Genomic DNA, 24,768 nt, shown 5'->3' with positions numbered 1-24,768 from the left:
CATAGTGACAACTGTAAAGTTTGGTGGAGGAACAATAATGGTCTGGGGCTGTTTTTCATGGTTCGGGCTAGACCCCTTAGTTCCAGTTAAGGGAAATCTTAATGCTAATTTATACAATGACATTCTAGACGATTCTGTGCTTCCAACTTTGTGGCAACAGTTTGGGGAAGGCCCTTTCCTGTTTAAACATGACAATGCCCCCATGTACAAAGTGAGGTCCATACAGAAATGGTTTGTCGAGATCGGTGTGGAAGAACTTGACTGGCCTACACAGAGCCCTGACCTCAACCCCATCGAAAACCTTTGGAATGAATTGGATGCCAATTGCGAGCCAGGCCTAATTTCCCAACATCAGTGCCTGACCTCACTAATGCTCTTGTGGATGAATGGAAGCAAGTCCCCACAGCAATGTTCCAACATCTAATGGAAAGCATTCCTAGAAGAGTGGAGGCTGTTATAGCAGCAAAGTGGGGATTGACTCCATATTAATGTCCATGATTTTGGAATGAGATGTTCGACATGCAGGTGTCCACATAATTTTGTTAATGTAATGTACTTAGCATGTTAGCTAACCATTCCCCTTACCCTAACCTTAACCGTAGCTAACCTAACCCCAACCCCTAACTCCTAGCCTAGCTAACATTAACCAGCTAGCCAGCTCGCCACCTGGCTAGAATTTGTAACATATCATACGTTTCACTAATTTGTTGTGCAAATTCGTAACATATAATACCAATTGTAATTTGTAACATGTCATATGAAATGGGTGATGGACATCCACAAATTAATTAATACATACCATACGAAACATAACATATCATATTAAATTAAGAGTCTCAGATTTATGTACAGAGTAAAACGAAATGCTCTGAATGCTCTGAGACCAGGTTGCAGTGTAGCAGAAAATATCCCAGATTGTGCAATGCTTTCATTAGCCTGTTGATTTTCTTCCAGTTGTGGCGCTATAGTTCTGCCACCGTAAAAGCCTGAGAAGAAGGAGTGTAGCCTACCGCAGAACATAGGAGACGTTTTACTTTACCACATCTCGACTCGTGAGCTGACCGTTTTAAAGATATCATGTTCGTTTGAGGGAGAAAGCGGATTCCACACTGATGTTACGGTAAAGGCAAATTGGTTGAAATGGGTTGTTTAATTGTGGCAGGGATCTAGATGTAAATATATTGCTATGCTAATTTCGCAGTGACTGGATTGAGTGGACGGTTTTTGGGGTGAGAACTCGCGTCAGTGTTTGTCGTTAGTAAAATGTTAAATGCAGATGTTACTTACGGTGTTGCCTTACAGATGTTTCCGTCGAGATGGTGGCGTACCTGAAGACAAAAATAATGCCTCAATAGAAAATATTGAGAATGTTCATTTGATAATTAGGCTACATTCAATGTCCCTACTCTTTAAAAATCACATTCATCAAGATTGGATATTGGACACATTAATACACATTCAATGACCATCTCTTTTCAGGATATTCAATTGGATAGTCACTCAGTTTTATTTAACATGCCTGTTGCCCTGTTGAATTGAGGCTATAACAGAACACGGTAAATCAATGGCCGGTGTTGTTCTCAGGCCAGGCATCTTTAAGTAGACAGTTAAAAAGCTGGAGATCTACATATGCTACACATTTACTCACTCACACACACACACACTACCTTTACCTTGATCTCCTGGTTCAAAGTCGAGTTCAGTTTGTAAAGAGAGACATTATACCCAAACCTCTTTCTTTGACCTCTATAAATGTGTTGGGTTTTACAACGATGCAAGGGGGTAGGTACTCGTTTGGGGAAAGAATGTCCTTGTCTGGTTATTTACCAGTATTTTACAAGACTGTGAACTAATATGATTACCAGTACATCAAAGATCAACGCATAGTTGAGATCTTACTCAACCTAGTTGAATTCAGTGCTAATACTGATGACTTTATTCAAAATAAAAGTTTAATTATTCATCAATCTCCTATTGAAACCACCATGTTGCACAGGGCTCTTAGGTCTTGTATGTCACAGTCCTAAATGTCTGTCTTTCAATCCTGAATCAAATCCATTTGTAAGACTGACTGGTCAATGTAGCTTACATTAGATAATGATTTGGTGACAGTTGACTAGTGTTTACTGTGACTGGATGGAGGAGAGGATCCCCGTAGTATGCCTGCAGCTCTTTTCTGAGGGACAGTTGACTAGTGTTTACTGTGACTGGATGGAGGAGAGGATCCCCGTAGTATGCCTGCAGCTCTTTTCTGAGGGACAGTTGACTGGTGTTTACTGTGACTGGATGGAGGAGAGAATCCCCGTAGTATGCCTGCAGCTCTTTTCTGAGGGACAGTTGACTAGTGTTTACTGTGACTGGATGGAGGAGAGAATCCCCGTAGTATGCCTGCAGCTCTTTTCTGAGTGACAGTTGACTAGTGTTTACTGTGACTGGATGGAGGAGAGGATCCCCGTAGTATGCCTGCAGCTCTTTTCTGAGTGACAGTTGACTAGTGTTTACTGTGACTGGATGGAGGAGAGGATCCCCGTAGTATGCCTGCAGCTCTTTTCTGAGTGACAGTTGACTAGTGTTTACTGTGACTGGATGGAGGAGAGGATCCCCGTAGTATGCCTGCAGCTCTTTTCTGAGTGACAGTTGACTGGTGTTTACTGTGACTGGATGGAGGAGAGGATCCCCGTAGTATGCCTGCAGCTCTTTTCTGAGGGACAGTTGACTAGTGTTTACTGTGACTGGATGGAGGAGATGATCCCCGTAGTATGCCTGCAGCTCTTTTCTGAGTGACAGTTGACTAGTGTTTACTGTGACTGGATGGAGGAGAGGATCCCCGTAGTATGCCTGCAGCTCTTTTCTGAGTGACAGTTGACTAGTGTTTACTGTGACTGGATGGAGGAGAGGATCCCCGTAGTATGCCTGCAGCTCTTTTCTGAGTGACAGTTGACTAGTGTTTACTGTGACTGGATGGAGGAGAGGATCCCCGTAGTATGCCTGCAGCTCTTTTCTGAGTGACAGTTGACTAGTGTTTACTGTGACTGGATGGAGGAGAGGATCCCCGTAGTATGCCTGCAGCTCTTTTCTGAGTGACAGTTGACTAGTGTTTACTGTGACTGGATGGAGGAGAGGATCCCCGTAGTATGCCTGCAGCTCTTTTCTGAGTGACAGTTGACTGGTGTTTACTGTGACTGGATGGAGGAGAGGATCCCCGTAGTATGCCTGCAGCTCTTTTCTGAGTGACAGTTGACTAGTGTTTACTGTGACTGGATGGAGGAGAGGATCCCCGTAGTATGCCTGCAGCTCTTTTCTGAGGGACAGTTGACTGGTGTTTACTGTGACTGGATGGAGGAGAGGATCCCCGTAGTATGCCTGCAGCTCTTTTCTGAGTGACAGTTGACCCGGGTCCTGATCTTTCAGTGGGTGTTGCCATTATGACAGGAAGTCCCTTGCCACTGCAGCGTGAATCCCTCGTCTTGCATGAGTGTCACAGACAGGAAGAGTGATAAGCAAGTGTGTGGGGGATGCATGTTGACTGACCGCAAATAGGCCTGTAGAGATGTAGGCCTATTTGGCATGGGGATGCTGAAATGTAGAAATTAACATGCCCATAGTACTGTATCTGAATTGATTGTGCTATTCTAGCAGGTGGAGATTGTTTCACTTCCTATACCTTGTCAGCCTTCAACTAATGGAATCTGGTTTTGACTCGACAGGCCCTACAGTACCTGAGGCAGTGGAAATCTGGGGAGACGAGCATCCACAGGAGATTCAGTGAGAGGGAAGAGGTGACATTCTAAACGTTAAGAGAAAGGAATAGAACCGGACTTGGCACTGAGCCTTGGGGGACACCCATCTTTTTTTGGGACTGGACTGGTTGCAACGCCATTCCACCCTAAGCGACGTTCTTGTTCTCCACCACGTCCTCCGCTGCCTGCAGGGCGTCCAGAGAGAAGCAGGGCCTCCGGACCCACTCAGAGCAAAGCAGCAGCACAGCAGGGATGAGCGAGTTCTGGCACAAGATTGGCTGCTGCGTGGTGGCCAAACCTCCACCGGTGAGTTTGTCCCTTCTGAGAAATTACTGGAACACACAGTAACTTTTTAGCTTCCGTGCTAGCCCTGCTTTTACAGCTCCAAGGTCAATGGGTCGAGATTAAGGGTTTGCCTGATTTTAAGATGTTTACCTGCCTCCCAAGAGTTTGGATATTAGATTCACCACACCACCATGTCTACAACTTCACTAGTTGAAGTTAGTTCAGCCATGCCAGCTGTGGATCCTCAAGATGCATGGCATGGGATGACATGGGTATCATTAGCTGATTCTTCAGCTAGTCAACAACACTAGTTAGAAGAGAGCCCTCTGCTACTGTCAGTCGCCTGAGAAATAGGTCAGGTAGATGGTGAGGGAGTGGAAGAAGGAATGACTCTGGCGTTTTCTGTTGTTTTGAAGTGGGTGACCCACATAGTCCCGAAGGTCTGCCTATCTGGAGGGCTAGACTTCAGTCCAGACAAAAACTGCTCTGTCATTAGACATTACCTCTTGAATCAGGATTAAGAAGACGTAGGTTAGGCCGGGTTCAACCTTAGTCTAGCTCAGACGTGTAACTTCATAAAAAGAAACACTCCACTATTACCAGATCAGAAGATATCAAGGCTGTCCCAAGCACCCATACACTTTCACCTTGTGTTTAACCTTAAGGGGACTGTAAAACTATTGTTGTAGTCGTCACGTCATCGTCGTCGTCGTAGAATTGGCATTAAGTCAAATAAGGAGATTGTATCCCTCCACAGCATGTCTCTATGGTAACTCCAGAACCCTCCCCTAACAATTAATGGGGTCTCTGAGGGGAAGTGGGCTTCTGGCATGTGCTGCTATTGAGCTCATTCTTTTCCCTCCCTTCCTCCTCCCACCTTTATTTTTAGGTCCTTGTTTATTCTATTGTTGGGACGAGAGAAGGCCAGACTAGAATGTGTGTATAGCATGTGGTGGCATACTAACAAGTGTTACTTCCCAGAAAGGCTTGCTTTGTCAATTGTTTATTTCTGATAACAGTGCAATGACTACATGTCGTTGGACCTGTGTATAATGTAATTAACATTCTTTTTAGTTTTTATAAATCCCTAATTATTCAAATTAATAATTGCTATGTGGCATTTGCACTATACAGTCAGAATATTGATACAGTCAATATGGTCATGATCCATAATGTGAAATGGCTCATTAATTCCTGTCAGTTCTGGGTCATCTGTCTGCACCCAGCGTAGCCTGTTGTAACAAGTGGGGCTTATTCACAGCACTGCTGACAGGTGATGACATGCCTTTACACTGACAGAACTGAACATGCTCTAATAAAACAAGTATTAGAGAAGGGGATGTTCAACATTCCACTTACATTCATGTCATTTAGCAGACGCTCTTATCCAAAACGACTTATAGGAGCAATTCATGTTAAGTGTCTTGCTCAAGGGCACACCGGGCAGATTTTTCACCTGGTTTGGGGGATTCGAACCAGCGACCTTTCAGTTACTAGCCCAAATCTCTTAACCGCCGCCAGGCGGCCTGACCTGCTGCCATTGAGTATGAAAAAACAAGTAGAAGATCAAAACTCTTATGGAAGATCATCCCATTCAGGTTCCAAAATGCATAGTGTGTGTGAGCTGTAAAGTCTGTAAGGCTTTTCTTCCACTGGGCTTGATTGCATAATATCTGTCTAAGTCCCCATTTTCTATTTCTATATATTTTCTATTATTTCCAGAGAAAGAGGCGCAGGAAAATCGACCGCAGCATGATCGGCGAGCCCACAAACTTTGTCCACTTGACACACATTGGCTCTGGGGAGATGGCAGAGGGCCGGGCCCCGGTAAGAGAGATGATACCTAGACTGACTGGGGCTGGTGTGTCTTAAAATGTGTTGAGATATTGTGAAGGTAGTGTGTGTGTGTTACTCCTCAGTACATGGGCTGGGCTTTGCAGCTTCCAACCTGCCGCTAGGAATGTTGGCCTGGTTTCCCACGGAATACAGTCACGTTGGACAGGGAATGAGAGGAGGAAATGTAGAAACGCTGGGAAATGTTTCTCAATTCATTCATCTATTAGTAGGATCTGGATATTAACTTTAGTTTGAAACCTGTTATGCTATGATGGATAAAGCTGGATACAGTACTATCAGAAGACTAGCCAATCACTAGTCTGGTCATTGTTTAAATCACTGTATGGAAAGTGGTAGGTTAAATTGAGTGATGGTCCATTTCTGAATTTATTACATGATGTTGATTCTATCAGTACTAAAATGTATGGACTACTGTATGTCGCTCTGCTAAATGACTCAAATGTATGGACTTCTGTGTCGCTCTGCTAAATGACTCAAATGTATGGACTACTTACTGTATGTCGCTCTGCTAAATGTCTCACTGATAAACAACTGACTGTTCCGTCGTGATCATTACCTCCAATTGCGAAAGTCAACAGATTTTTTTAATGAAATGATACATTTACACATTCTATCATGACGTGGGCTGAGAACAGTCAGGTGGAGGAGTATGTTGCTGAAACATGTTACATAATTCCATTTCCTCAACTGCTATTGCGTAACCCTCTAATGTCCATTGTTCTGTTATGACCCAAAGCTGCCAGACTGTAGTTATTCTAGTGTTCGTCAGGCACATGCCGTTTCTGCAACGCTTGACGTCAGAATGATTAATCCACACCTGTGCGTTCGTCCAACTCTGAACTGCGTCGTTAAAAAGTAAAGGGGAAAAACCACAGCATAAAGCAAGTCCCATTCCTCCTCACTCCATCCCCATCATATGGTCACTATCATCATTATGTAAAGACGTAGGTTATGAGTAATGCTGCTGGCCAAATGGATCAAATGTTGTCAGCAGTCCAAATGGGATCATGTTTCATATGAACCCCACAGAAACAGACTGTTAAATATGTTGCATACAATGATACAGTATAGAAACAACACATTAAATCATAGTTCGAATTCTGGCTTCGGATCCTGCCTCTCCATCCATATGTTATCATGAAGAGGTTATGACCTGCCTTTTGATATGAAAATGACTAAGTATCTGTAGAAACTCTGTCGTTATCTTCCTGTCCTGCAGTCAGGGCCGGTCCAGGATAAGATGAGGTCAAAAGGACCCAGTGCCAACGGCCGCAAGAGCATGTTATAGCTGCTGCCTACCAAGTAAGTACCCAGTTAATGAAGCTATCGCCATATCTGCAATGCAATAGCTTCTCTGGAACTAACCTTCACTTCTGGAACTAACCTTCTTCACTGCTGGAACTAACCACCTTCACTGCTGGAACTAACCACCTTCACTTCTGGAACTAACCACCTTCACTTCTGGAACTAACCACCTTCACTTCTGGAACTAACCTTCTTCACTGCTGGAACTAACCACCTTCACTTCTGGAACTAACCACCTTCACTTCTGGAACTAACCACCTTCACTTCTCTGGAACTAACCACCTTCACTTCTCTAGACTTGTAGAACTAACAGTTTTCACTTCTCTCTGTAGGCATGGAGAACCATTTCCATCCTCCTCTATGCGCCCCTCTCATCCCAAATCAAAAGCAGTCACTGCAGCGTAACCTGTTTCCAATGGAGCACTTGGCAAACCTGAGAGCGGACCCTAGAGAGCAGAGAGGCTCTTCCTGACGTCTGCAGGATCCATTTAGCCAAACAGGACGATGCCCTTTCTGTGGTCACCACAAGAATCGCCCTGCTCAGAGGAGGATAGACTGACATGTTTTTGATGCTTTTTAAAGAAAAGTATTTTGTCTTTCTGATGGACTTTGGACTTCCACTGTATTTCAGCCAACAACGTTTCTGTGTCATGGCCAGCAAGCGTGTGTGAGAGAGCCGGTGAGAGTGTTTAGCACAACTTGTTGACTAACATGGCTGATTCCATTTCAGGAAGTGAAGATTATGTTCTCAAGGATCACCTGAATGTTGCAAACCATTGACCTACTGCCAAACAAATAGTATACGCAAAATATTTTGTATCTGTCTAATGAATGAGGATGCACCTTTTATTTTCCTACAGTGCATAGTTAAAGGTCTTCGTGTGTGTGTTTATAAGTGAAAAATGCTATGTGATTTTGTTGCTGTTTAGATACCAGTACTGAGTAGTGTTATTTTGATTGTACCAGTTGCCATAGAACCCCATTTGGACTGCTACCCAGTTGCCATAGAACCCCATTTGGACTGCTACCCAGTTGCCATAGAACCCCATTTGGACTGCTACCCAGTTGCCATAGAACCCCATTTGGACTGCTACCCAGTTGCCATAGAACCCCATTTGGACTGCTACCCAGTTGCCATAGAACCCCATTTGGACTGCTACCCAGTTGCAAGCATAAAGGTAACTGCCAAGATAAAGGAAACCCCAACATAGTGTCTTAATAGGGCATTGGGCACCACGAGCCAGAACCGCTTCAATGCATCTTGGCATAGATTCTACAAGTGTCTGGAACTCTTGGAGGGATGCGACACCATTCCTCCATGAGAAATTCCATCATTTGGTGTTTTGTTGATGGTGGTGGAAAACGCTGTCTCAGGCTCCGCTCCAGAATCAACTGGGTTGAGATCTGGTGACTGAGACAGACATGGCATATGGCTTACATAGTTTTCATGCTCATCAAACTATTGTGACCACTCGTGCCCTGTGGATGGGTCATTGTCATCCTGGAAGAGACCACTCCCATCAAGGTAGATCTGTTTCACCCTACAGTAGGTAGAAGGTGATCACTCAGAATGGCTGTGTATTTATTGGAGGTGACCTTGTCCTCTATGGGGTGGAGTGGACCTAAACCATGGCAGGAAAATGCACCTCCACACCATAACAGAGCTGCCAATAAGTACCCTCATTTACTCAAGTGTTTCCTTTATTTGAGCAGTTACCTGTAGCTGGTCAGTGTGACACACAATTTACTAGCACCTACTCTGAAAACCCTAACTATTAGTCAGCGGGAAGAGTCTGTTAGTAACAGGGGTTGTTGTTGAAATTCAAAACACCATGACCGTTACGGGGCTTTCCAGTGATCTATCCTGGAATTACTCGGGAATGCCACTCATTAAATCTGCATCAAGGAACATTCCATAAGGTCGTTTTTTCTCTTGTCGGGGGGGGGATGTCCACCCCCTTGATCAGAATGGAAAATTCCAACCATTTCACTGTGCATTCCCCTTGTAATTTCTATATGGCCTCCCACTTGAGCTTGTTGTAGGCGACGTGCACTCCAAGCTGGCTTGTGTCCCACATGACATCCACACCATGGTGACATACATTCTGAAACCAGGAGGGAGTTTTTAAAAATCTGATTTAAATCATACAGTAGAAATGAAAGTTTGTTTCCTGTACACAACTGTATTTCTGACGTGCTTAGTATACACAATCTGTTGTGAATAACTATTCACTCTCTGTAGTTTTTTTGCTAAGTGTGTCCATAGGGGGAAAAACTCAGTTTGAATTGGAATGTTTTTTTAATATTGTATCCTATGTGATTTAGCTAGACCAGTATCCTATGTGATTTAGCTAGACCAGTATCCTATGTGATTTAGCTAGGCCAGTATCCTATACCAGAACATATGGTGTATGGATGGTGTCATTCATGAACAGTATGTTGTCCCTTTCACTAATACCTTATCTGTTTTATACACTGGGCCTAATGTTTACTTAATGCTGAAGACAGCTGAAGGGGTGACTTTGCATATTGCTTGGTGGCTTTCCTATCTTTGTTAGAGCATGTAATACTGAGTACATTCTCAGCCCAACAGAATGACTGCTGCCTTGACGTTTCTTGAATGATGTACATTGGTAACGTCAGTAATTTGAGTCTGTTGGCATTTAAGTTTCTTTCCCATCTTTATCATGATTGTTGTTAGACCAAAGCTTGAGTTCATTAGAAATTATTTGTACAACCTCTTGATTTTTCCTGGAAATACAGTTCACATTCTGAATAGAATTCTGTGTGCGTAATCTCTTCTGTTGCTGATGGTGAATGTTATCACCAAATGTGTTACTCAGTTTTCACTGCCTGGTACAGAAATACTATCATTCCACCCACCTGGTTTCAGTGGCCCTGTGGGCTCTGCTGTGAACATTTCTGGGAGATTGTATCATTTTCATTGAAGTGAAAGTGGGAATCGATAGTTGCTACATCCATTTTGGGATTTATAACATATATATATATACCCATTGATTCTTGAATATCTTATAAATGCTTCACGAGCTTAGTTCAACTATATTTTTGATATCATGGATGTTAAGTCCTTGCATCCACAGCTCTGTCTGAATTTGAGAGCGGTTACATTTCTCCAGGCCCATCAGCTTTTTACCAAAACACAGTCGGGGTGACTGCTTTGTCATTGTTTCAATTAAGGATTCTAGCTTTAATCTCAAACTACTTCAACAAACACATCTCACTGAAATCCATCTGGTATAGCACAAATATTGCAATCTAAACAAATGCCCTAAAATAAATGGAATGTACGCTATAGTCTGTGTGTATGTCGCTCTTTAAAAAAACATGCATAACAAAGATGTTAAATGATGCAACTAACAATGCAAATAGTTGGTATGGAAATCTTGTTCTAAGAGCAGCCCAGGGTTGAGTGAATAGATGGGTGCAAGGATCATGTTCCAGCAGCAAAACCCACTGGAACAGAAGATTACAATTTAACGGGAGTGGACTCCATGAACTGTCTAACCATGTGAAATACAGTCCTAAGTAGAGGACATGTGAAGTCTAAAGGGTGTCTAGTAGAGGACGTGTGAAGGCTACGGGGTGTCGAGTAGAGGACGTGTGAAGGCTACGGGGTGTCTAGTAGAGGACGTGTGAAGGCTACGGGGTGTCGAGTAGAGGACGTGTGAAGGCTACGGGGTGTCGGGTAGAGGACGTGTGAAGGCTACGGGGTGTCGGGTAGAAGACGTGTGAAGGCTACGGGGTGTCGAGTAGAGGACGTGTGAAGGCTACGGGGTGTCTAGTAGAGGACGTGTGAAGGCTACGGGGTGCGAGTAGAGGACGTGTGAAGGCTACGGGGTGTCTAGTAGAGGACGTGTGAAGGCTACGGGGTGTCTAGTAGAGGACGTGTGAAGGCTACGGGGTGTCTAGTAGAGGACGTGTGAAGGCTACGGGGTGTCTAGTAGAGGACGTGTGAAGGCTACGGGGTGTCTAGTAGAGGACGTGTGAAGGCTACGGGGTGTCTAGTAGAGGACGTGTGAAGACTACGGGGTGTCTAGTAGAGGACGTGTGAAGGCTACGGGGTGTCTAGTAGAGGACGTGTGAAGGCTACGGGGTGTCTAGTAGAGGACGTGTGAAGGCTACGGGGTGTCTAGTAGAGGACGTGTGAAGGCTACGGGGTGTCTAGTAGAGGACGTGTGAAGGCTACGGGGTGTCTAGTAGAGGACGTGTGAAGGCTACGGCTACAGGGTGTCTAGTAGAGGACGTGTGAAGGCTACGGGGTGTCTAGTAGAGGACGTGTGAAGGCTACGGGGTGTCTAGTAGAGGACGTGTGAAGGCTACGGGGTGTCTAGTAGAGGACGTGTGAAGGCTACGGGGTGTCTAGTAGAGGACGTGTGAAGGCTACGGGGTGTCTAGTAGAGGACGTGTGAAGGCTACGGGGTGTCTAGTAGAGGACGTGTGAAGGCTACGGGGTGTCTAGTAGAGGACGTGTGAAGGCTACGGGGTGTCTAGTAGAGGACGTGTGAAGGCTACGGGGTGTCTAGTAGAGGACGTGTGAAGGCTACGGGGTGTCTAGTAGAGGACGTGTGAAGGCTACGGGGTGTCTAGAAAAGGACGTGTGAAGGCTACGGGGTGTCTAGTAGAGGACGTGTGAAGGCTACGGCTACAGGGTGTCTAGTAGAGGACGTGTGAAGGCTACGGGGTGTCTAGTAGAGGACGTGTGAAGGCTACGGCTACAGGGTGTCTAGTAGAGGACGTGTGAAGGCTACGGGGTGTCTAGTAGAGGACGTGTGAAGGCTACGGGGTGTCTAGTAGAGGACGTGTGAAGGCTACGGCTACAGGGTGTCTAGTAGAGGACGTGTGAAGGCTACGGGGTGTCTAGTAGAGGACGTGTGAAGACTACGGGGTGTCTAGTAGAGGACGTGTGAAGGCTACGGGGTGTCTAGTAGAGGACGTGTGAAGGCTACGGGGTGTCTAGTAGAGGACGTGTGAAGGCTACGGGGTGTCTAGTAGAGGACGTGTGAAGGCTACGGGGTGTCTAGTAAAGGACGTGTGAAGGCTACGGGGTGTCTAGTAAAGGACGTGTGAAGGCTACGGGGTGTCTAGTAGAGGACGTGTGAAGGCTACGGGGTGTCTAGTAGAGGACGTGTGAAGGCTACGGGGTGTCTAGTAGAGGACGTGTGAAGGCTACGGGGTGTCTAGTAGAGGACGTGTGAAGGCTACGGGGTGTCTAGTAGAGGACGTGTGAAGGCTACGGGGTGTCTAGTAGAGGACGTGTGAAGGCTACGGGGTGTCTAGTAGAGGACGTGTGAAGGCTACGGGGTGTCTAGTAGAGGACGTGTGAAGGCTACAGGGTGTCTAGTAGAGGACGTGTGAAGGCTACGGGGTGTCTAGTAGAGGACGTGTGAAGGCTACGGGGTGTCTAGTAGAGGACGTGTGAAGGCTACGGGGTGTCGAGTAGAGGACGTGTGAAGACTACGGGGTGTCTAGTAGAGGACGTGTGAAGGCTACGGGGTGTCGAGTAGAGGACGTGTGAAGACTACGGGGTGTCTAGTAGAGGACGTGTGAAGGCTACGGGGTGTCTAGTAGAGGACGTGTGAAGGCTACGGGGTGTCTAGTAGAGGACGTGTGAAGGCTACGGGGTGTCGAGTAGAGGACGTGTGAAGACTACGGGGTGTCTAGTAGAGGACGTGTGAAGACTACGGGGTGTCGGGTAGAGGACGTGTGAAGGCTACGGGGTGTCGAGTAGAGGACGTGTGAAGGCTACGGGGTGTCTAGTGTTTTTGAACAGTAATATTCACTGAATGTACTTTGTATTACCACCTTTAATTCCAGTCCTAGCTCTGCTCAGAATAACCAGCAGTCTTGTAGTATTTGACACCTGAAGATTATTATTATTCCATCTTCACTTATTTACGTAAGCCTCTTCAACAACAAAAAAACACACAAAAAAACCAAAGACGAGTTTAGTTTATTTTTAGCAACTTTATTTTCATGAACAATTGACGAGCAGACAGACCACCAGGACAAAGATGTGAATGCAGAGGGGTACAAAATAATCCCTGAGAAACAAGCAGCCAAACTCCAGTCGTGTTAACGAAGGACAACTCCAGTCGTGTTAACGAAGGACACCATATCTATCTGAGGCCATTCCGTTTCCTCCTCCACAATTCAGAGTATTTCAGAACACCCAGCTGACATACCAACCACCATATAATCTTACTGAATACTAATCTGATTTAATACTGAATGCATCATCGTCTCATGTATTTAAGATCTGTTGTGTCCATAAATGTTACCTACCACCAGTCTTTTAAAGAAGTCTTTTGAGGACTTCTGTAGATTTAAAAACATCCCCAATGTGGTGTTATAATTCAGTAGCAGTAACATTGAAAAAAAACACAATTTCCAGTGGTAGCATTGTCATTGGTTGCACTAATTGCACTGTTTCTCTACATAACCTGTTTCAAGTACTCATGACATTACCCTGAAGAAGGCAGTGGTGCCGAAACGTTGGTAAATTCCCAATAAATTACTGAGAGTTTATATATGGAGTGTGCGACTTTATTTTGATAGCTTATAAGTTATTCGTTGTTAGTCAGCACCTCCACACAAACAATTTTTTCTGTGTGTGCGCCAGATCATGTTTTTTAATCAGCATAAAGGACTAACATAAAACAATACATTCAATAGCTCTCTTTTTCAGAAAAATGTTTTTCATTTTCAGATTAATATTCATCATCATTCCTAATTAATGGACAAGTCACTGTTCCTGAGTTACAGTAAATGCAGGCAGCAGTATTCTTCTTCCATAGCTACCTCACTTCCTGTGGCTGTCAAAGCCCATTTCCTGAATGCCTGCAGCATTTCCATGGTGACACCCCTTCCTTAAATAGTGTAAAAGCCCTTACACACGTGGTAAGCAGTGCTCTAAAACAAATATCTTAAAAAGTGAGAAGATCATTCAGCTATAGAAAGTATGGTTAGAAAATTACAGGTTGTTCAAGAGTTCTCTTACATAAATATTTGCTCTGAGGGTAGGCTATAAAAAGGCTTAGGTTTACAAGGTCAGAATAATACAGTAAAATACGTCAGAATGTCATGATGTAAATTCTGATTTATTTTTTTAAATACACTTTGTGTCTCCCTCTTAAGTGTATTCTTAAGTATTTGTTGCGCATCAATCACATTTTAGTAAATATTAAAAGGTGACATCCCATCTCCCTGACAGTCAAAAGTGTTGTACTTGGCACTAGAGTGCAGTAAGCCCCTACAGATAAAGCAGCAGTAAATGTCAATGTGAGATCCAGTGAAGGTAACTGTAACAGAAAACCATCTGGACCTTTCATTTAACTCTAGTGTTAAATGTTGTGTTCAAACTGACTGTAGGTTGCTCCTTGACGACAGGTCTCACAAATCCCTCTGGCATCAATACATATGATAGGGTTGCATTCAAGTACCACAAAATAGGGGCAGTTATGAAACTGTTGCAAAGCCAGTGGCTTGGGGAAGTGAACTTCTTTAGTGACATTACATTCAACGATGAATAAATAAAAGGTGTGTCTGTACACACAAAGTCTTTCATTTTCTGTACAACTAAAGTGCTGCACGTCCAAGTAAACCTGCAGGGTGACATCTGGACTAGTTGACTTGTGAACTTCCATGGTAATTCAGCCCATAGTTCCTGGTCGTCTGCTGTCTTCCCCTCCTTCGCCTATCCACTCAATGTCCGCTCTTTGGCTTCCCACGATATGTCCCTCACCTCACCTGTTCATCCTCGCATCATACCTAGAGAAAACAAAGCACTTTTAATACAGGAATAATAATCCTACAAAGTAAAAGTAAAATTGTAATAACTTCTAGGCTAATATAGCTCTCAAGAGAAGCCAGTCACTCACTCTCGGATGCTGTCGGGAATCTGCAGGCGTTCCATGGGGATGTACTCGGACAGCTCCTGCAGGCTGTGAATGAAGCGGATCTTCCGGCTGAACTTCTCACTGTGGAGGGCACAGAGAGGTCAGAGGTTTGAGTGAACATCAGCATGGTCAAGGCATATGCTGCAGCTGGATCTTCACAACAGAGTGGGACTCACTGAATCAGTGTGACTTGTTGAATCATCTTCTGAGGACTGATGTGGTTCAAATGAAATATGACTTTAATGGTTCTGCTCACCTGATGAAAGGCTTGACGACAGTGATGAGTGCTTTGATGTACCAGGCAGGGTGGACCACAAAGAGCCCCTTCAGATCCTTCCTCAACCTGCCAGGAGAACCATCACCATGACTCACTGAATCCACATTATCCAGGGCGAGTTACAATACGTGTCAAATACATAGGCGGAAACAACCACATGATATGAGTAACATAGTGGCTGAGGCAGATTCTCTGGATGGAACACGGCGAATGTCTGATTTCGTAAACAATCCCCTAGGCATGGGCAGAAACCTGACGTCAATGTCTGTTTCTCTGAGTCACATGAAGAAAATCATTCACTTAGACGCCTCAGTAAACACCAACCTTATTTGAATACAATAAGAATGTTCATCCTATGTGTAGGTCTCCTCTTAACGCCCTGGGAAGAGTGCCGTGATATACGGCTTTGAGACCTGACTCTGATGATATGACTCAAAAGCTCACGGTCGCATAGCAACCGCATTTGCCTCCCTCCAAATTGAGCGCGTGAGGTAACGTCTGAGGGCTGGTTTTCTCAAAGACACCAGTGTCTGGAAATAGGTCTGGTCTCGTCCAAGTTCACCAGAAGACATGCTACAGATGTAGGATCTAAATTGGATCACCCTTTTGCAGGATAACGTTCCTGCAATGCAGGATATTTTTTACGTAGTGCATTTGAGGTTTAAAAAGGCTTTGACGTTTTGACTTGATTTCCCCTTACGAAAAATATATCAACCCTTACACAAATGTCCATCAATTATAATCCACATAATAATTCACATTTCCGGTTGCTTCAAGATTGTTTTCCTGTTGTAGCAAACTGGCTCAAATGAAGATCCTACATCTGTACCTTTGGCACTATAATTCCCTAAGGCAGGGTTTCCCAAACTTGATCCTGGGGGCCCCCTGGGAGCACGTTTTGGTTTTTGCCCTAACACTACACAGCTGATTGAAATAATCCAAGCTTGATGATGAGTTGGTTATTTGAATCAGCTGTGTAGTGCCTGGGCAAAAACCAAAACGTGCTCCCGAGTTTGGGAAACCCCGCCAAGGTATATTAGGAGCAAGATGATGGTCAACCTGACGTTTTTCATGAATAGTGTCTTCCATTGGGAGGCCACTGTGGTATGCACAGTGAATGTGGTGGTTTATGTATGGGAACGTTATGCTGTGGAGTGTGGCCAGTGGCCAGGCATGCAGAGACTGAGCACTGAGCTGCCTTTATATGGGCTATGGAAACATCTCAGTGATAAGGAGGACTACATTACAGTAGAACCAACAGCACAGATACAGTATGAGACAAATGGCAAATATACCGACACGTGGATATACTTTAGTACACTTATTTTTGATTGGACTTTGTATTATTGATATTGATTATTGTACTGTGATGTTGCGAGAGCCAGCACACAAGCATTTCACTGCACCTTTTATACCTGCTGGAAACTGTGTACGTGACAAATACAATATGATTTTGATTTGGCACACACACACAGTCAGGGATCAGAGGGTTATCTGAGGAATGTCCGGATTGGGCACTTCCCTGTGGTAGAGATCCTCATAGCCCTGAATTATTATACTACCCTGTGGTAGAGATCCTCACAGCCCTGAATCATTATACTACCCTGTGGTAGAGATCCTCACAGCCCTGAATCATTATACTACCCTGTGGTAGAGCTCCTCACATCCCTGAATCATTATACTACCCTGTGGTAGAGATCCTCACAGCCCTGAATCATTATACTACCCTGTGGTAGAGATCCTCACAGCCCTGAATCATTATACGACCCTGTGGTAGAGATCCTCACAGCCCTGAATCATTATACTACCCTGTGGTAGAGATCCTCACAGCCCTGAATCATTATACTACCCTGTGGTAGAGATCCTCACAGCCCTGAATCATTATAGCATTCCTGTGATATTCCACACTAGGGGAGGAGAAGCAGAGATAGGACAGGAATAAGAGCCCTCCCATTACATCCAATTCCTGGACCACAGCAGTGCTATACAGAGAACCATAGGGCCACTTGCCCCCTCCTCTGGACTCTTTCAGTACAACAGCAGAGGGAACCTTGTGAGAGAAAGAGCAAGAGGAACGTACTGTACCTTCTGTCAATGGAGGTGTAACACTGTCGCAGCCATTTGATGGCGGGCATCTTATTCCTGGGAGCCATGCTGCACAGGTACACCATGACATAGCCTTCTGACACCATCAGGTCCAGCGTCCCCACTATGTACCTGCACCGTACACACACACCCAAATAAGAAACAAAACTTTCATTGAGACCTCAACACAGAGGGTGTTTGTCCGTCTACACTGACCTGAAGAGATTGTCCATGACGTACTCATAGTTCTCCACCGTGTTCTCTGGTAGGTAACAGGAGGAGAACGTGATGATGGCATTCATAGCCTCCCCGTAATAACCTAGGAAACACAGAGGCATACCTCATGAGATACAGCACATGTATATCACATAGAATTACATAGTGAAGAATGACAAGTTCCAACTGTGGGAGTATAGACGGAGTACATGTTGAACTGCTATAGTGTTAAGTACTGCTAATGGGGGTCCTAATAAAATACTGAAATACTTAAGACAAATGTATTTCTGTTTGAACTCTGTTGTTGTTTGACATCATGATGAGGTAACTTGATTTGGCACAGTAAGGCTATTCATAAAATAGATACAATCGTATAGTCAAAGGAAGCCATCCTCCTCAACCTAACATACTATTATTTTAGGGGTATATACAGTAATATATAGATGGATTCACCTGGATTCACACTGAGTATACCAAACATTGCAACCCCCCCCCTGCCCTCAGAACATCTTCAATTTGTTGGGGAAAGACTCTACAAGGTGTTAACTCCAATGCTTCCCACAGTTGTATCAAGTTGGTTAGATGTCCTTTGGGTGGTGGACATGGGATACACATGGGAAACTGTTGAGTGTGAAAAACCCAGCAGCATTGTAGTTCTTGACACAAACCGGTGCGCCTGGCACCTACTATTTAAAGATATATATATTTTTTTTTAAATGTAACCTTTATTTAACTAGGCAAGTCAGTTAAGAACAAATTCTTATTTACAATGACAGCCTACCCCGGCCAAACCCAGACGACGCTGGGACAATTGTGCGCCGCCCTATGGGAATCCCAATCACGGCCAGATGTGATGCAGCCTGGATTCGAACCAGGGACTGCAGTGACACCTCTTGCACTGAGATGCAGTGCCTTAGATCGCTGCGCCACTCGGGAGCAACCATACCCCGTTCAAAGGCACTTAAATATTTTGTCTTTCCCATTCACTTTCTGAATGACACACATACACAATCCATGTCTCAATTGTCTCAAGGCTTAAAAATCCTTCTTTAACCTGTCTCCTCCCCTTCATCTACACTGATTGAAGTGGATTTAACAAGTGACATCAATAAGGGATCATAGCTTTCACCTGTATTCACCTGGTCAGTCTATGTCATGGGAAGAGCTGTTCTTAATGTTTTGTATATCAGATAGAATGACATAGTGCAACTGAAAATCATTCCCTTTCACTGAGGCCTGTCATTTTCAGCAAATGCATATAGTGGGAGCTACACAACAGATGCTGTGTCACATGCACTCAGCTGGACTCAGTTATGGAAGCTTTGATTTTACAGGCTGTTCAAGTAGTTACTTGACAGTCAGCATCAGCTGTGTCTCACCTCCGTGGGAGAGCACCTGGAGGTATGGCTCCAGGACACTCATGTTGACGTGGTACTCCTGTCCTGTGACGCAGAACCTTCTCCAGCGGCGCCCCCTGTTGTCCACCTGGTCTAGCTCCATGGAGCCCATCTCTGCCTGCTCCATCACCGTGGTGCCTGAGACACCATCCTTCCCCCGGCCCAGCCGCGGCAGGTCATCTGGTCATCAGAGGTCAGATGAAGGTCAAGAATAGTGGGATTAGATTGTGCAAGCATCATATCATTCCATTTCAGAATGGAATTCAGAATTATAAAATGGAATGGAATAGAAGAATACTATGTTCCAAATTGGAATGTATTTTTATCTCTCTCCTACTCTCTCTGTTTTCTGACCTCCCACTACAGTTCATTCTACCCCACACCCCCTCAGTCTCTCTCCCCACCCTCATACCTCCCACTCTCGCTTTCACCTTCCCACTCCAGTTCGTGCAAGTCGTCTTTCTCTGTCATCCTCCCACTCCATTTCTCTCTCACCCTCCCACTTCAGTTCTTGTGTCCTCTCTCACCCTCCCACTCCAGTTCTTGTCCCCTCTCTCACCCACTCCAGTTCTTGTCTCCCCTCTCACCCTCCCACTCCAGTTCTTGTTTCTTCTCTCACCCTCCCACTCCAGTTCGTGCATGCTGTCAGGGAAGTTGCAGGACTCGCTGTCCGAGGGCGTCTCCAGGGCCTCCAGGTTGATGTCCAGCTCCGTGTCATCTTCATCGGGTGAGAGGGCGGCGGCAGAGTACCCGGTGTCCCCCGACCTCACGCTGCGGTCCGCTGAGTCGGTACGGGACAGGGTCAGGCTGAGGGTGGGCGCCACCAGACGCTTCTTCCTTATGGGGTTTTCTGACAGGGCCAGGCTGGTGGGTGGAGCTGGGGGAGTGGCACACACACAGGTATTGTGGGATATGGTGCAGTACTTTTGGAATTAGGCCTTTGCAGACATATGGGTATTAGGGATATACCTGGTCTCTCTGCATTTTCTCCTTGGGTCTCAGGACTATGGGAATCTTCAGGAAGAGGTCTAGGGGGGAATACGAAATACTTGAAAAAGCTTAGTACTGCTTTCTTACCCGGTCATAACCAAAAAGCATTCTTTGCAGGAACCTAAAATATCGTTTAAGATTGTCATGGTGAACAGGCTGGGGTTTACAGTTCATGTGTTCAGGGGGTAAGGTTAAAGGTCAGGGTTAGGTTTGTCTCTGACCTGGGGAACTCCTCATCCTGCCATTCCTCCCTCAGCTCCATGTCCTGGATGTAGGAAGCAGCCTTCGCCCCCTCTGGACTCCTACAGAACAGACAGCATATCACAGTACATTCAATAGTCTTCAAATGCTTTGCTGTACATGCTGTAATAATCAAAAGATTCAACAACAGTCTATAGTCCTTAAGAGCTCAAATAAGACAAAGTGACAGACACTCTGATGAAGGCCACTGCCCAAACGCATGTACCATGTTTTTAATGTGATGATGCCAAATTAATAAAGCCTTATTTGTAAAGTGCCTGTCAAACATTACGCACGAATCATTGCAATATGTTCATTGGTCACCAGGGGAGAATGACTGCCCCCTCTCATTGAAACCAAGGAAGTTCAAGGCCGACTGTGGTACTGCAGGCATTGTTAGCAGAAAACAGGATTATAGGGATGGGCATTTGACATTTTTTGATTGTTCTAGTACACGCATAATGTGCATTTATCTATATGCCACCAGTGTGAAACAATACCTAATTTATCATAACCATTAGTACTATTTAAGATGAATTTATTGAAACTGTAAAATCAACTGGTTATATTATAAGGTGGAACACAATCTTCAAAAAGGCAGTAACCTCAGCAGAAGCCTATGGCTGTGCAATGGCATAGCATTGTTTTGTTCATTTAACAGACAAGCCACTCTTACTTCCCGAGCCCTTATCACAGTCAAGACACACCTGGCAAGCAAGCACCCGCCCCACACACACACACACACACACACACACACACACACACTGAGTCCTCAAGTTCTCCCTCACCTCACTCCAGTGCTCAGAGAGTACACAGACACAATCACGTCCAAGTGCAGAAGAGCGAGAGAGAAAAACTAACAATGTAGAAGCTTGCAACTTGTCTTACTCCATGTGTGTCCTCTGGCTGTCATTGGTCTAGACTGCCTCTGCCAGTGGACACACTTGACAAGGTTTCAGGACCACTGCAAGAGTCAAACAGCACCCTCTGTGACTGTGCCTCCAGTACTCCATGGAAGAGTGATTCACAAAGTGGCCAACACACCCTTAGACCCACCAGCTGCATGCATAATGCATGCACCCTTGGCACATATGTACAGTATGTCTGCTGAACACTTCCCTATATTACGTTTACGTTTCATTAGTGCTCACCTGTCATATGAATTAGACTTTACGGACCATAAAAGGAAATTGGGCTTTTAAAGTAATGACGTTAATATAGCATCACACTGTAAGGACATACAGATACAGAATATAGACTCATTTGTAAACTGTCATAAGGGGGGATTGTCTTGGTTTAGAAGACCACCAGCTGTCACTTAAATTCAAAACAGAGTGATAAGCAAATGCTAGATGCACCAATAAATTGGCAATGATAAAATAATTATAATATGTCCAACTGTAGGCCCTATATAGAAAGAAATTAAGAATCGTGAAACTACAGTAAGTTTATCCATATAGTTTAAGCCCTTTTAGTGTCATTACACAGTATTAACATGTAGTAAACTGACTTTGCACAACTGTGTTCAAGCCGTCAACTGGATTATACATTGCTTCCACATCAACTTCCCCGTCTCCAACAACCTAGTTCTACTGGAGTTACACAATGCCTTTGTAAATAAAGGTAGACACACCGATACACAAAGCAACTGAGCATAGCCTACCTTTCACCCTTTCCTCTGTATAAACGCGCACTCATGCAGACATCATGAATAAAAGATGAGGTAAAAAAAACGTTAAAATGTTGATCAAGAAGATAAGTAATTTCAATGTCGCCAATTGTGAACACTCCGACGTTCGCACAAGTGCAGTGTTCTGACTGACGACCCAACCACACAGCAAACAATACATTAGCTTAGCCAATCAGGGGGCTTTGTACGTGCTCGTTCACCACACCTGAGTGAGTGAGAACTTTCTGATCTATCACTCATCGCAACTTGTTAACACATCAAAATGAGCAGATCCGTAGAGAAATAGTTGAGTATCTCAATGCAGCAGAGTCTCAAACTCTTACCACACTGAAAGGAAACACATTTCGGCAACAATAACAGTTCCTGTTTACTCAACTATCATAAAAAAAGGGTATTGCCTTCTCCTGATTTGTTTTTTACGAGAATGACACATCAATAGATCCATCTCCATGTCTATGGTTTGATGAGTCAACCCAGCTGAACTCGTGACAGTAAGGTTTAGCTGCGTTGGTTTGTGAGATGTGGTCTGAGTATAAACTCATGATCTATTTAATTATTTAAAATGTGGGCGTCCCGTTATGACGTGATCGTTGTGGCACTGAATACCTGAACATCTTGTGAGATTGGAGCATAGGGGGTTTAAAGGGTCTCTGTGTTGCAACCAACCAGTGAACAGATCTCAACTCAATTGAACACTTAAGAGAGATTCTGAGCGGCTCATGAGAGCGTTTCCCACCACCATCTACAAAACACAAAATTATGCAATGTCTCGTTGAATAATGGTGTCGCATCCCTCCAATAGCTTTCCAGACACTTGTATAATCTATGCCAAGGCGCATTGAAGCTGTTCTGGCTCTTGGTGGCCCAACGCAATATTAAGACACGTTTGGTGTATTTTGGCAGTTACCTGTAGACGCGTGTAAAAAAAAGCTGTTAATAGCTGCTCGTGGTGGGAAGGGAAGACAACCTTTGTTCTTGCATTGTTCCCGATGAAGCATGCCTAGGGTGTATACTCTATGTTAAGGAAACCTGATCTTGTAATGGCCACGGCCTGTCGAGGCAGTTATTGAAGCCTCTGCCTATAAGAGGACAGGAGTAGATAGCAGGGATTAACCTAACGCCAAGAAAGCTCCGATTCAAACTCCCTTTCCGCCAGCATTGTAATGTCAAAATATGTTCCTTGATCACCAAATATGGAGTTTCGCTGAGCAACTATCTCATTTACTCCCGTTACAGCCGGTATGTAGCCTACTTCCAAAAAGCAACGGGAAAAATGCCTCTTCAACTCCAATACATCTAATCTATCCCACCGCAGATAGATCGATGACAATATACAGAAGAAGGGATATGGAAGGAATTCGGAGGCAACTAATGATGACATCAGAGATACAGTGGCTGTCTTTCGCAGTACAAGTATCAGACAGACTAAGATCAGTATGTTTCATTCCAATTACCGGTATATTAATTATAGGCCTAAACCAAATTTCTATCTACTGGCATTATTACATCACCCTAGACACTGTTCGTGAATCCTGTCAACAGCTCACCAAATCCAGTGGTGGAAGTTGCCCTTTAGTCCATGTAAATCTTAGTTATAAAACAAACATGGGCAATTACTAAGCCCATGCATGAATCAAAGCTTTGTCAGCTTTGCAAAGCCAGCGATTCAGCACTGAGGAAGTCATTAGAGCAGACTCCCAGGACGGATGGCATCTTTATCGTCACTACTGGCCTGGTTAGTGTCAGAGTGGCTTGTGACTTCCCATTTCTCCTTTTGTTAACCCCTGTCCATTGTCCAGAGAGCAGGTCATATGACATGGAGTCTAGAGGGGTGTAAAGGAGATAGATACAACACTCACACTTCAATACTCCATCTTTCCCTCTAACAATTGAAATTCACTACTCCATCTTTTCCTCTTGCAATTGAAATGAGCTGAAACACTGATACCACTGTTTTAGTTTCAGAAAACCCACACCGCTATGAGCGTCACTTCACATTTGTTACACACACTGGTTGTGAAACTATGGGTTTCCACAGAATAAACTAGCAAAGTGGTAGATACATTCAGTCTAATCACTTACCCATTTAGCATATACTGGTCCCCCTGGTCTGTATAGGTCCCCATATCGTCCACCCTGTGAGTGAGATCAGATGATTATTACAGCACTGAATGGATACCTCCAGGAACTAGAGTTTCTTGCAAAACAAGACAGCCTGCTGGCTCATCTGCCTTTCTCATGAGGAAGTCTGTTGATGTGGGTGGGTGTGTTTGTGTGGATGTGTGTCTATGTCAGTGAATTCACCCTCTTCCTGTCCCTACAGGTTTTTCTGCATTTCAGCAGGACCTGTTGTGGTTGTTTCCCTATTGCCTAAGGCTAAACTCACCTGGGCAGCTATGGTGCTTAGTCGGCAGATTGAAACATGTTTAGCTAGAGCCTCGCAGATAGAAATGCACTGCATAGAATAAACAGAAACATTTGTACTCTGCATAATGGAGGCTTGTCCATTCTATACATTACATTTCTATCTGCAGTGTTCTAAACATTGCATCCCATTGAATGTGCCTCAGTTCTCCCACAGTCAGGGAGGAGTTAAGGATAGGAGGGAGGTAGGCAGGCTTGGGCGATTTACCGTTTATACCAGGGTATTTAGAAAAATACCAACGGTATGATTTTCAATACCATTATTTGGGTTGGGGGCACCCCCGCCTCGCAGGGCCTGCCGCGTTGCAACTTAAGTATAACTATAAGAAATAAATGAGGGCTCCAG

At 44.6% G+C, this 24,768-nt stretch overlaps 2 protein-coding genes across 5 annotated transcripts; one reads left to right on the top strand and one right to left on the bottom strand.

Annotated features, from left to right (window-relative positions):
- The first annotated feature begins 930 nt into the window (after positions 1 to 930).
- On the top strand, positions 931 to 9,968 carry cdc42se1 (CDC42 small effector 1). Its single transcript, XM_071396275.1, has 5 exons — positions 931 to 1,120; positions 3,708 to 4,046; positions 5,748 to 5,852; positions 7,102 to 7,184; positions 7,520 to 9,968. The coding sequence occupies exons 2-4, from the start codon at positions 3,993 to 3,995 to the stop codon at positions 7,168 to 7,170; spliced, it is 228 nt and encodes a 75-aa protein (XP_071252376.1). The 5' UTR covers positions 931 to 1,120; positions 3,708 to 3,992; the 3' UTR covers positions 7,171 to 7,184; positions 7,520 to 9,968.
- A 3,761-nt stretch (positions 9,969 to 13,729) lies between these two features.
- On the bottom strand, positions 13,730 to 24,300 carry bnipl (BCL2 interacting protein like). 4 transcript variants are annotated; one of them, XM_071396271.1, is made up of 10 exons: positions 24,081 to 24,300; positions 20,290 to 20,370; positions 20,048 to 20,106; positions 19,698 to 19,955; positions 19,061 to 19,258; positions 17,682 to 17,784; positions 17,466 to 17,597; positions 15,360 to 15,446; positions 15,086 to 15,184; positions 13,730 to 14,975 (listed from the first exon to the last, which is right to left on the bottom strand). In XM_071396271.1, exons 1-10 carry the CDS (start codon positions 24,122 to 24,124, stop codon positions 14,951 to 14,953), a joined length of 1,086 nt encoding a protein of 361 aa, XP_071252372.1. In that variant the 5' UTR covers positions 24,125 to 24,300; the 3' UTR covers positions 13,730 to 14,950. The 4 variants fall into 4 exon arrangements, with proteins under 4 accessions (XP_071252372.1, XP_071252374.1, XP_071252375.1 ...); XM_071396273.1 differs by lacking the exon at positions 24,081 to 24,300 and adding an exon at positions 23,546 to 23,686; XM_071396274.1 differs by lacking the exon at positions 24,081 to 24,300 and adding an exon at positions 22,906 to 22,980.
- Positions 24,301 to 24,768: the final 468 nt, after the last annotated feature.

The sequence above is a fragment of the Salvelinus alpinus genome, chromosome 4, assembly GCF_045679555.1.
Source record: "Salvelinus alpinus chromosome 4, SLU_Salpinus.1, whole genome shotgun sequence".
NCBI lineage: Eukaryota > Metazoa > Chordata > Actinopteri > Salmoniformes > Salmonidae > Salvelinus > Salvelinus alpinus.
The sequence above is the reverse complement of the archived record's forward strand: the minus strand, read 5'-3'. Positions and strand labels throughout refer to the sequence as shown.

Coding starts and splice junctions, on each gene's coding strand:
- cdc42se1 (XM_071396275.1), top strand. CDS start 3,993: ATGAGCGAGTTCTGGCACAAGATTGGCTGCTGCGTGGTGGCCAAACCT. Junction 4,047..5,747: donor TGGTGGCCAAACCTCCACCG/GTGAGTTTGTCC, acceptor TATTATTTCCAG/AGAAAGAGGCGCAGGAAAAT. Junction 5,853..7,101: donor TGGCAGAGGGCCGGGCCCCG/GTAAGAGAGATG, acceptor CCTGTCCTGCAG/TCAGGGCCGGTCCAGGATAA.
- bnipl (XM_071396271.1), bottom strand. CDS start 24,124: ATGGGGACCTATACAGACCAGGGGGACCAGTATATGCTAAATGG. Junction 15,447..17,465: donor TACACCTCCATTGACAGAAG/GTACAGTACGTT, acceptor TTCTCCTGGCAG/GTTGAGGAAGGATCTGAAGG. Junction 14,976..15,085: donor ATTCCCGACAGCATCCGAGA/GTGAGTGACTGG, acceptor TGTTTTCTCTAG/GTATGATGCGAGGATGAACA.